The 12,500-nt window shown below is 45.0% G+C and overlaps 1 protein-coding gene across 1 annotated transcript in view; it reads left to right on the top strand.

The window, feature by feature from the left end:
- The window catches only part of tncb (tenascin Cb), a 44,829-nt gene that overhangs the window by 22,985 nt on the left and 9,344 nt on the right, over positions 1-12,500 (top strand). Inside the window, exons 10-14 of the mRNA XM_080853230.1 lie at positions 133-396; positions 3,531-3,803; positions 5,382-5,654; positions 9,241-9,510; positions 10,633-10,755. Of these exons, the coding sequence (XP_080709356.1) occupies positions 133-396; positions 3,531-3,803; positions 5,382-5,654; positions 9,241-9,510; positions 10,633-10,755 (1,203 nt within the window). The remainder of the gene's footprint in view (positions 1-132; positions 397-3,530; positions 3,804-5,381; positions 5,655-9,240; positions 9,511-10,632; positions 10,756-12,500) is intronic.

Raw genomic sequence — 12,500 nt, 5'->3', positions numbered from 1 at the left:
AAGCTCTTGTTAAGACCACAAACATGAATTTGAAGCCTGCAGTCACCCACCATCAACTTGCCCAGAAAGTGTCATTCACCGCCAAGTGTCCCCGTGCTTGCCCCTGTCCCTGTGTCTCTGTCATCTTCTTAGATCTCGATGCTCCGAAGGACCTGGAGGTCAGTGAGGCCACTGAGACCACGCTGCTTCTGGTCTGGAGGAAGCCGTCGGCCAAGATCGACATCTACAGACTGGTGTTCGTGTCCGCCGACGGCCGACGGGCTGAGGTGGAGGTGCCCGGTGGCGCCGACACCCACACGCTGGTCAACCTGACTCCTGGCATGATGTACACCATCACCTTGGTGGCAGAGAGAGCGAGGAGAAAGAGCGCGCCAGCCACCGTCACCGCCCCCACAGGTCCGTCTTGCCATCCCAGAAAATGTCTAACCTGTCTCTTTAGTGTGTTTTTCTCCCTCCTGAATGCTACTGCAGCTAATGCCTCTGGTTCATTTGAGCTTTCAGGGATTCAGACCATGCGAGTCATGTTCTGGAATCAGCACATTGCTCATCTGTCTGGGGGACACTGGATAAAGACCATAACTTATTTCTAACTCGATTTAAAATGCCAGACTCAAGCTCTTTTTTTTTTCGCTCGCTATTGTTTCGAAAGGGGGTACTTATTCAGCACTGCCCACACGCTCGCAGCTCGGGATCCAGCGATCCAAGGCCAAATTCAGGCATGAATTGAATTCATTGTTGCTCTGATATTTTTTTCTGCTTCTCCTTCCAACGCTCATTTGGTACATGTGGGTTTATTTTATTTCTTAAAGAAACAGGGGAAAGACAAATAAGATAGTTATGGGATTCAATCTTTTTTTTTTTCTTCTCTTTCTTTCGCAAGCCCTGTGGTTGGGGGTGGGGGGGGGGGTGGTGGGGTGGGGGGGGGGTGCTACTAAAACATCCAAGGCAAACATTTCCTAAAGACCCGTTTTGGAGTTATGCAACAGGGGTGATCATTAACTGTACGGCCATAGGCATGAATTGATGTGACATGGGGGGGGGGGGAAAGCTGGTGGGGGCCTGCAAATAAAAATGGCTTTTCATAAGGGCCGTGTGCTTTCCACACCGGGGAGGGGAGGGGAGGAAGAGGAGAATGAGCAGGGGCTGGGGCTGCACACAAAGCTCATTCATGTGATAATTGTCAGGAGTGAGCACGGTCCCCTCTGGTTTTGTGTGATTTGACCACGATGAACTGCGGGGCGATCTGATAAATGCACCACATGCTGAGGTCCCTGTTTCGACATTGTCTCCGCCGATCGGCGGTGCCATAATCCACCGCATTCATTTCTGCTGCCATTATCATTTCCAGACACGTAGGACAAACAGGCAGCGCCCGCCACAGCCGGCTTAATAAAAGGGAATTGGTAAGAGGAAGAGGAGGAGGGGGGCTGGGTAGGGGATCTAGCCTTACTTATATTTCGCAAACATTGGGGTACTATGTGCAGAGGATTACATGACTCTTGGAGTTCAAGTGTTCGAAAACCCATTGGGGTGAGTCAATAAAGGCCTAATGACCTTTTGTTGGGGTAAAAATTGATTTTTAAACAAGTACGTGTTTCATAAAGAAAGCAGCAGAAAACCCCTGAAGGAAGGGGTCATGAAGCAAAAGCAAGAAGTTTGGTGGTTGAACTGATTTTTTTTTTTGTGGTGGGAAGGGCTTTGGAAAAGAGAAGTGTTGCATGAAAAGGGCTCCTACCAGAAGTGTAGTCGAGCGAAAGGCCTTGCATGACGGGAAAACCAGCCATCTGTGTGTTACTGAATGCAAGAGAGAACACACATCTATGGCTGTCCACTTCCTTCCATAACAACATCACTGTTGCCATTTTCATCTAACAATGACCAGCCCAGATTCAGCTATGGAGCTTCTTTGGTGTTTGACTTGAGAGGAGCTACTAAAAAAAAAAAATCAATGAAATGGTTCAAATGTATCTTTTACAGTTTTAGTGAATGTAGTTCCATAGAAATTAAACTTTACTTTCCCCTGCATCAAGTTGACAGGTGAAACATACAAGCTTCGTTCTCGCCTTCATCTGAGCACCATAAAATGACGGTGATAATGATGATGGTGTCTGTTTCATGATGATAACGATAATGGCGACTACTTTAACAATCCCCTGGGTGATAAAAAAACCCCGGCACATCTTCTGAGCCGTAAAGCATTTCCTCTCAGTCTCACTCCTGGAAGCGCCCGCAAAAGCTGCCGCTGGTGCTGGTCCAATCACTCCATCACTCCATCACTCCATCATTCCATCACTCCATCCTTTCAGTCATTCATTCCTTCGTTCCATTTGCGGCTCCACTTTCCCGCCCACGCACTCCGCAGCATGTGTGTGCGGTGAGGAGGAGGAGATAATGGCCGCCTGTTTAGTGCATCCTAGAGTCTTGCTCACCTGGCCGCCTCGCATTAGGAGTGCTGACGCCGCACAATGGCATCCAATTACAGGATGCTCGGCGCTCCTGCATGCCCCTGCTTCTCTTGTGTGTGTGTGTGTGTGTGTGTGTGTGTGTGTGTGTGTGTGTGTGTGTGTGTGTGTGTGTGTGTGTGTGTGTGTGTGTGTGTGTGTGAGCGAGCGAGTGAAGCGTGCCATGTACTTCTGCAGACTACATGGGACCTTCAGGAGTTAATGGCTCGCCCAGAGTCATTAATCTATGAGCTGCCTCAGCAGAGACTGGGTCAGGTGCATGCAGACGCTAATGGCCCCTGCATGGAGGCGTTGTTTGCTTTACAGTACAGCCCTTAGTGTGTGTGTGTGTGTGTGTGTGTGTGTGTGTGTGTGTGTGTGTGTCTGTGTGTGTGTGTGTGTGTGTGTGAAAGAGAGTGCTTTACAGAACAGCCCACTCCTTTATGGCTGTAAAGGGCATTTGGGCATTCTGTGTAGGCATGGAGGATTTGTTTTGCTTTGAATGTGTAAAAGCAACTGGAATGCATTAAACTGAAGTGAAGGTGTTGGGGGGGGGGGGGGGGGGGGGGGTGGTTAGCGGGGGAGTTTCCAGCCCTGTTCTTGGACCACACTGGTTCTCAGGATTCCACTGCAGGAATTCTGGACGTCTGAAAATGATTTTCCATGGTTTCTTGAAATTGTAAACTTTTTTTTTCTCTCATTTTTCTGTTTCTGTTTCTGTGTCAGTTCCTCTCAATCGAATGCATGTTCTGTCATTTACGTTGAATTTATAAGATTAACGTTTATTTTTTAAACAAAAGTGACCGCAGACGTCCGGGGGTCTTTGTCCAGCGGGTGCAAGTCAAGGATCTACAAGAGAAGGATGAGAAAGAACCTCTTCAAAAACTCTTAAAAAGAACCTCTTCAAAAACTCTTAAAAAGAACCTCTTCAAAAACTCTTAAAAAGAACCCCTTCAAAACTCTTAAAAAGAACCTCTTAAAAAATAACCATCTTTCCATTGTGTCTTGTCTTCCCTTGTCTTCATCCTACCAATGTGTGTTCACCCTTTCATGTCTCGTTAATGCCATGTTGATGTGTTTGTCATCCAGACATGCTGAAGCCCCAAGTGGGTAGTGTCACTGTCTCCGACGTGTCGTGGGACAGCTTCCTGGTGTCCTGGACTTTGGAACGGGGCGTCTTTGAAAGCTTTCTGATCGAGGTTAAGTCAGATGTCGGTGAAGAGACGCACAACTTCACCGTGTCGGGCGACGTGTACAGCCAGGCCATCACAGGCCTTCTCCCTGACACCCTGTACAGGGTCATCCTCTATGGCCTCCATAGGGGCGCCCTCCTAGAGCCTGTCTTTGCCGAGGCCACCACAGGTACACACGTTCAGTGAGCCGCTGTTACTTTACCCGTCTCTCTCTTTCTTTCTTGCTTTCACTTTCGTCATTTCTCTGTTTTTTCACACGTTCAGTGAGCCTTTCGTCACTTTACCGTCTCTCTTTTTCTCTATTTCTTTCTTTCTTTCGCTTTTGTCATTCTTCTGTTTTCCACACGCTCCAGCTAATTCTCAAGCTGCCTTTCCTTTCAGTGCCACCATTGTGTCGATGCTGAGCTTAAGCATGTTGCATCGAAATATATGTATAATATATAGCAGAAACTCGCACATCTCCTCAAGTATCATATCCACCCTGTTCTGTAAGTTTTTTCCACCAAATCCTCCAGTGACCATAATATTTATAACCCTCTAGTGCAGGGATTGCCCAGAAAATGAGATAAAACATATAAAATATTTATATATGGAGATTATATGGAAAATATATGGCCTTTTCATTTTGAGAAGCTGTTGTTGGTAATGCCAGAGGAGCCTAGCTTTGCCCTCTCTATCCATCTGCCTGTTGAGGCATGCTGCTGTAATACAAAACACCAGGACCAAAACATCCACATCACAACAGTTATACATTATATTCTCTTACAATGAGACTGCAGGTGCAGCCATTGACTTCCTGAACAGATCAGTATTCACCTGATTAATGATTAATAAGTTAATACAAGACTCTCTTAGGTGGAGCATTAAAGGAAGGGCACGCAAACACACACACACACACACACACACATGAAAGAAGAAGGAAACGAAACACAAACAGGAAATGTACTAACCCTGTGTTCAACCAAACACAAAGCTTTCTACAGACTCTTGTCACTTATACCTATGGCATCACAGTTTTCTCACATTGTCTATGTAACTAAATGATTCATAAGTAAATACAAGACTCTCTGCACTCAAAGCTTTCTACAGACTCAAAGACTCTCATCACTTACATTTCTCACATTGTCTATGCAACTGAATGGACACATTGGTATTCTGCCTTTCAAACTATAATGGCACTGAGTTGAGCACATACCTCCGCCAAGGCCCATCAGTCCCCTTTAATGGCATATCAGTCCTCTTTAATAGCCTATCTCAACTAAATTCTTGCGGACCCCCCTTGAGTCGGATCCACTCCATTTAATGGGTTCCTCCTTGGCCCATGCTACACACCCAACAAACAAAAACAAAAAAACACACAAACAAACAAACAAACAAACACACAAACAGACAAACATAACCCCATTTGTGGAGGTAATGTCCAATGAACATTCAAGACAATATCTCAATATGTGGGGTGTGGGGAAAAATGGGTTAAAATTCTGTACTGTACAATTGAAAAAAACCTCTTCCAAACTCTTAAAAAGAACCTCTTCAAAACTCTTAAAAAGAACCTCTTCAAATCTCTAAAAAAGAACTTCTTCAAAACTCTTAAAAAGAACTTCTTCAAAACTCTTAAAAAAAAAAACTCTTCAAAATAACCCCATACTCTTTTCGTCATGTCTTGTGTTGACTTGTCTTCATCCTCCCAATGTGTGTTCACCCTTTCCTGTCTCGTTAATGCCATGTTGATGTGTTTGTCATCCAGACGTGCAGAACCCCCTAGTGGGTAGTGTCACTGTCTCCGACGTGTCGTGGGACAGCTTCCTGGTGTCCTGGACTTTGGAACGGGGCGTCTTTGAGAGCTTTCTGATCGAGGTTAAGTCAGAGGGCAGTGAAGAGACGCACAACTTCACCGTGTCGGGCGACGTGTACAGCCAGGCCATCACAGGCCTTCTCCCTGACACCCCGTACAGGGTCATCCTCTATGGCCTCCATAGGGGCGCCCTCCTAGAGCCTTACTTTGCCGAGGCCACCACAGGTACACACGTTCAGTGAGCCGTTCGTCACTTTACCCGTCTCTCTCTTTCTCTATTTCTTTCTTGCTTTCTTTCTATCGCTTTCGTCATACCTCTGTTTTCCACATGCTCCAGCTAATTCTCAAGCCGCGTTTTCTTTCACTGTCACCATTGTGTCGATGCTGAGCTTAAGGCACTCACAGCATGTTGCATGGAAATATGAGCCGCTAGCCTCACACATCTGCACTAGCGGTATGTGGCTAAGTATCATATCCACCCTGTTCTGTTAGTATTTTCCACCAAACCCTCCAATGACCGTAATATTTATGACCCACTGGGATTGACCAGAAAATGAGATAAAACTAGAGAGAAAATAAATATATTAGATATTTTTATATGGAGATTGAGAATATACGGAAAATATATGGCCTTTTCATTTTGAGAAGCTGTTGTTGGTAATGCCAGAGGAACCTAGCTTTGCCCTCTCTATCCATCTGCCTGTTGAGGCATGCTGCTCTAATGCAAAACACCAGGACCAAAACATCCACATCACAACGGTTATACATTCTCTTCTCTTACAATAAGATTGCAGGTGCAGCCATTGACTTCCTGAACAGATCAGTATTCACATGATTAATGATTTATGATTCATAAGTAAATACAAGACTCTCTTAGGTGGAGCATTAAAGTTAGGACACACACACACACACACACACATGAAAGAAGATAGAAGGGAAACACAGACAGAAAATGAACTTACCCTGTGTTAAACCAACAAAGAGCTTTCTACAAACTACATAACATATTTCTGGCATCACAATATTGTCTATCTAACTGAATATGAAGCATTGGTATTCTGCCTTTCAAACCAGAATGGCACTCAGTAGTGCTCAGTCCCCTTTAATGGCATACCTCCCCTTTAATGGCCTATCTCGCAATGTTAGCAGAAGTAAACAGAATTCTTGCGGGGCCCCCCTTGAGTTGGATCCACTCCATTTCATGGGTTCCTCCTTGGCCCATGCTACACAACCAACAAACAAACACAACCCCATATGTGGAGGTAATGTCTAATGAAGATGCAAGACATTATCTCAATATGTTGGGTGTGGGAAAAAACGGTTAATATTCTGTGCAGTACAACACAAAGCACCACATCTGGTCACCCTATCCTACAGCGATGTACTGAAATGATATTGTATACAGTATGTATTTTTGACCACTAACTTACTTTGCAAGAACTTTGGTTGTAAATCTACTATATCCTGTATATATATATAAATATACTGTATGTAGCAGTGGAAAGGACATAGCCTTGTGTGGAGTGTTTGGGGGAAGTGACCCTGAGGAGTTTTTGTCATTTCTTGTCGGGGATCTCCTCAGTATGCACGCCCCGTGTCCAACCTCTAAACTGCTCCTCATTCTCAGGCTCACATTCACACATTTTCTTGGCATTTGCCAGCCAGAGAGAGAGAGAGGGAAAGAGAGAGAGAGAGAGAGAGAGAGAGAGAGAGAGAGAGAGATAGAAAGAGAGAGAGAGAGGAAGAGAGAGAGAGAAAGAGACAGAGAATGAGAGAGAAACATCAGCCATAGAGAGTGCGAGAGAGAGAAACAGAGAGAGAGAGAGAGAGAAACAGAGAGAGAGGGAGAGAGAGAAGAAGAGGAAGAGGAAGGGGAGAGGAAGAGAGAGAGAGAGAGAGAGCGAGAGAGAGAGAGAGAGAGAGAGAGAGGAAGAGGAAGAGGAAGGGGAGAGGAAGAGAGAGAGAGAGAGAGAGAGAGAGAGAGAGAGAGAGAGAGAGAGAGAGAGAGAGAGACATCAGCCAGAGACTGCAGGGGCCACAGCCATAGACCCTGCATGCTAATAGGGCCAAAGACGCTCAATCCTCCAGAGCAGAAGTCAGCCCAGTCCCAATTTCTACTGTAAACCCCAAAAGTCCATGGAAAAGCATGTGTGCTGTCGTCTGACTCGACCTTGCTGAGGAAGTCACCCAGCAGAGCACAGAACAGCAGTACAAGCCTCCAGTATGCCTAGAAGGGCGATCGTGCCTCACTGAAACCAGCTGAGGACACAGAATACAATCTAAGTTTTGAAAAAAGCAACAAGGAACAAGTGTTAATGCCTGTGATGAGATTAGGGACAGCAATAACAGGTATCAGGGCTGCTCGGCTCTGGACGTTTTGCTGCAGCAAAGTTACACACTGAGCGGTTCCCCACGCCTGAGGAGCCCTGGATCTCCAGGGTAGCTGGCGCCACCGTGCTCCTCGGGCCAACAACAGACGCCCCTTTGTGTGAGCAGATTGAGTTAGCTGGGGCCAGTTTGGAGAAAAAGTGATCCCTGGCTACCACATGTTAGCACTCCTGAAGTATCAAGACCCCCCCAGCACCCCTCCGCCCCCCCCCCAATCCCCCCCGCCCACCCCTTCCTCCACTAACAAAGCATCAGAGCCCTAATGAAGAATGACAGCTAAGCGGGAGCCTGCCACTCTGGTTCTTATTTCCACCACTTACGCGGACAACAAACGCCTTTGTCAGCCTCATCATATATACTGTCATCAGGGAAGAGAAAAAGCAAGAGAGAGGGGAGAAAAAAAAGACATAAAGAACGATTGAAGGGTATGGGTTAGATCTTCGCTCAGAAGTGGCATATGAAAGAGTTACGAGTGTTTGTTTAGTTTGAGAGCTTTGACAAAGGCTGCGTTGTTTATGAAGACACTTCCCCCCCGTCCAGACCACTTGAAAAATCTCGCTGGCCTCTCCAGCCAACCACTCTTCCGTTCTTCTGGAAGCTTCCTGACTTAATTAGGGAGGAGTGCAGTCGGAACATGAACCCATCTCCTCTAGCCCAGAGCACTTTCTCCAACACAACTCCACACTATTCTGCTGCTTCAGCTCCGCTGCTGTGTATTACCGGCCTTGGCAATTGACCTGTAAACAGTGTCTCCCACTACTGTCAAGCATTGTCATTATAACCTGTGGGGCTATAAACTGAGCAAAAACGTTTACGGAATAATCAGGAATAATCAGGAAAATATCGACCAGGAACTTAATAGCAGGGAATGAACGTCATAAATATTATGAGTGGCTGTCGTTGTGACAACAGCGTGGGAGATGAAACTGCTGGAGGAAATGTTTTTAATCAATGGTGTTTATTTCTCCAACAGTAGTCAAATATTAATTAGTTTCACTACGCTCTCAGAGGTATGTGAAAACACCTATATGGAGGGGAAAATACTGACATTGCACAATGGTGAAGAGTTTATTTCAAACTAACCCATGACTCTTTCTCTCTAACCAAAATACACACTGCCTGTTATCTATTCGTATACCTTTTCTAACCTCCTGAAAGGCATTGAATGGATTTTTAGAACACCTGCCATCTAACAGAGGCTGGAGAGCATGCTGAAGAATGGTCTAGAAGTCTAATGCTATCGGCCTCCAATATAGATCTCAATCTCGCCTTGCTGACTAACAATCAGATGAAGCATCGTATCAGCATTGATTTTCTTTGCACCACTCCTCTAGAGAAGCTTCTTGTTCCTTCATAACTGCTTTCCGAGTTCATTTTGGAGTCCACAGTGGAGGAGAAAACTTGTTGTACCCTTGTTACCCAGAGCCGGAGCCCGAGGTGGAGCACCTGTTTGTGTCTGACGTCACCCCCACGAGCTTTAAACTGGCCTGGAGCGCCCCGGAGGACGTCTTTGATAGCTTCGTCATTAGAGTTACCGACGAGTCGACTGGTTCGCTAGAAGAGTTCACTGTGTCCAGCGACGAGAGGACCCAGGTGTTCTCAGATCTTTTGGAGGACACAGACTACCAAATTGAGCTCTTCGGAGTCATTTTTGAACGTCGCTTCCCACCCCTTTCTGGTGTAGCTAAGACAGGTATTCACTTTTCCCTTTTGTTTCTGCGCCAGCAATAAACGCACCGCAAGCTGGTGGATAGAACCATAACAACACTTAGCTTTTAATTCAGCTTTTCCATTACCGCTCTCATCTACGAAATCAACTTTACCCGACTTTTTTACTACAAAAAAAATGTCCAGTTAGTACTAACATGACATCTGTGTCTTGTCTTCAGTGTTCTAACAAAACGGTCTCAAGAAGACATTATTTGCTCAGAAGCCTCACATCTGTTTCGTGTGGTGCCAAAGAGACTAACCAACGTTTGTGTCCAGATAGAAATCTGTCTGAACGTCTTATGACTGTCTGTGTGTCCAGTCTGTCATCGCTCCTGGGTGTTCTCCTGTGGATGCGGTCCAAGACTGCATCACCTTGAGCAGCTCCCAGTTGTCATTAGCAACAGATCAGTCATCAGTCCTGTCCTACACTGTTTGCTGATCCAATCAGGGAACTGCTCAGGAGTTTCATGTTCCAACATTTTTCTGCTTTCTCGTGTCTTTGTTCAGTATTTGTCCCGTCCCTTTTTGTGTTGTTTCTTTTTGTCCAGTTGACCTGCAGTTAATGTTTTTTGGATGGTTAGCCAAGCTTTTATGTTTGTGTGTGTCTTTGTATATAAGTGTGTGTGTTTGTGTGTGTGTATATGTTTGTGTGTGTGTGTGTGTGTGTGTGTGTGTGTGTATGTCTACTTCCAGCATTGTCTGTGTGTCTCCGTCCCCTATTAGAATGGCTCATGACTCTTGATGTTGCATGCTTGGCTATTGTGTTCCAGTAATGGGGGCGAGTTCAAATCCTCCGCTGTCTGTCACGCAAGGCTCCAAGACACGGTTCAGCACTGACAAAGCCTTAAGTCGTGGCCTCTTTGTCTGTGTGTGTCCTCCATTTAAGATGTAACCATTGTAACGCTCTCTCACCTCTGATATTCCCTTTTTTTTCCTTTTACACAATAATCCTTAAATGGGATGATTGTTTCCTTTACTCTTTGTAGCAGGTCAGTCTTGCAGACAGACAACCAGACAGGGCTGGCTCTTAATGTAGACAGTCGCCTACAATTCACTAATGGGTCACCTCTTACTTGTTCTGTCATTGTCTCCGACTCCTCTGCAGGCTTAGGAATGCCCAAGGGCATCCGTTTCTCTGACGTCAGCGACACCTCTGCCACTGTCCACTGGAGTGTGCCCCGTGCCCGCGTAGACAGTTACCGGGTGTCCTACGTGCCAGTGCAGGGAGGTGAGTGCCTGAGAGCCCGTATACGCAGCCTTTTCTATGGTGACTCCTTGAAGCAACCATCGGTTTATTTCACATTTCATGGCAGCCATGTTGATTTGTATGTCTTGTTTTGTATGTCTTGATTGATGTTAAGCTTTCATGATTCTTAATTTTAACATTTATCTCTGAGGGAAAAATGTTTTTCTAATAGAAATCTTCAAAATATATACAAAATATATAATATATACAAAAATATAGAAAATATAAATGCAGTGCAGGGAGGTGAGTGCCTGAGAGCCCGTATACGCAGCCTTTTCTATGGTGACTCCGTGTAGCACCCCTCGGTTTATTTCACATTTCAAGGTAGCCATGTTGATTTGTATCTTTTATGCTAAGCTTTCATGACGTGAATGTTTATTCTTAATTTTATCAAATCAAATCAAATCAAACCTTATTGGTACAGAACATTTCTTACCAGGAGGTAACACAATGCGCTTCACAGTAAGAGTAGGAATTTTAACATTTATTTCTGATGGAAAAATGTATTTCTAATAGAAATCTTCAAAAGATATATAAAATCTATAATATATACAAAAATACAGAAAATATAATTCACTTAAAGTAGTTATCTTTCTCGCGCAAGTGTTGCATAACTAAATTGTGGTCCTTGGGTTTGGATTGAGTGATCATTCCCCACAACCCCACAGCTCTGGCAGCGTTTCAGTACAGTCCTGCAGCAGGTTTTGTAATGACTGAGTCGGATACCTGCAGATGTACTCATCCGAAACCGTTTAAGGATGTCATTCATCACTAGCGTCTGGCATTCCTCTCCTAGACGTCCCCTGTCTGAGAGTGTCTTCAGAACATGTGCGTCGCTAACAGGGGGGGTCGCGGCAGGGGAAGTGAAGCAGGCGATCGCCTGGGGGCTCCAGCTGGAAGGTGCCCCCCAAGGACAGTGTGTGTGTGTGTGTGTGTGTGTGTGTGTGTGTGTGTGTGTGTGTGTGTGTGTGTGTGTAGGGCCTCCAGCTGGAAGGTGCCCCCCAAGGACAGCTGCTTTCCTTAGTCCGCACCGATGGCAATTCTGTGAGAACCCCCTTGAAATCTATGATTTCGTGCAGCAGTCTACAATTACATGTCCAGAGATCTCCCAAGACATCCCCAAACCATTAGCTTGCAAGAGCTTCGTAATTAGGGCTATAGTGTAGCAACATTGTGGAAGACAACTACTTGTTATATTACTTGAAATGAGAGTGCAGGTTCACATTGGTGTGGCTGTTACACTGAAGTAGGTATGGCAACGGTTTATTTTTCCCTTCAGATTTGTCAATTCTATCAACAACTAGATAATTGTAACAACAACTTAATAATAATGACTCACCACTAATTAGCTTGTGAGGAGTTTGCACTGACTGCTAGGGTTATTTGTTTTTAATAACCAGTTTTTAATGTGTAGACTGCAGATATGGTATGTAATGTGGTTGAATGGCAGTGCAGTAATGCTTTAGCACACCCTAGGGTGTAGCCAAGGCTGCGGATAAGAGTTTCATGAAGATTTAAAACATAGTCCCGTTGGTAGATGTGAACAGTGCTGGCATTAGTTCTCTAAATCAATGGCGGTACAAAAAAAATTTAATCTGTTTTCAAAGCTAGGAGACCAAATACAACTATACTCTTTTTTCTCAAAGAAGTATCTTAATGCATTCTTCAAGTAGATCTACATGTCACCACAGATAGACAGATTAAATTAGGTTTCAATACATTATCCC

The sequence above is a fragment of the Sprattus sprattus genome (genome assembly GCF_963457725.1).
Source record: "Sprattus sprattus genome assembly, chromosome: 15".
NCBI classification, from domain to species: Eukaryota; Metazoa; Chordata; class Actinopteri; order Clupeiformes; family Clupeidae; genus Sprattus; species Sprattus sprattus.
The sequence above is the reverse complement of the archived record's forward strand: the minus strand, read 5'-3'. Positions and strand labels throughout refer to the sequence as shown.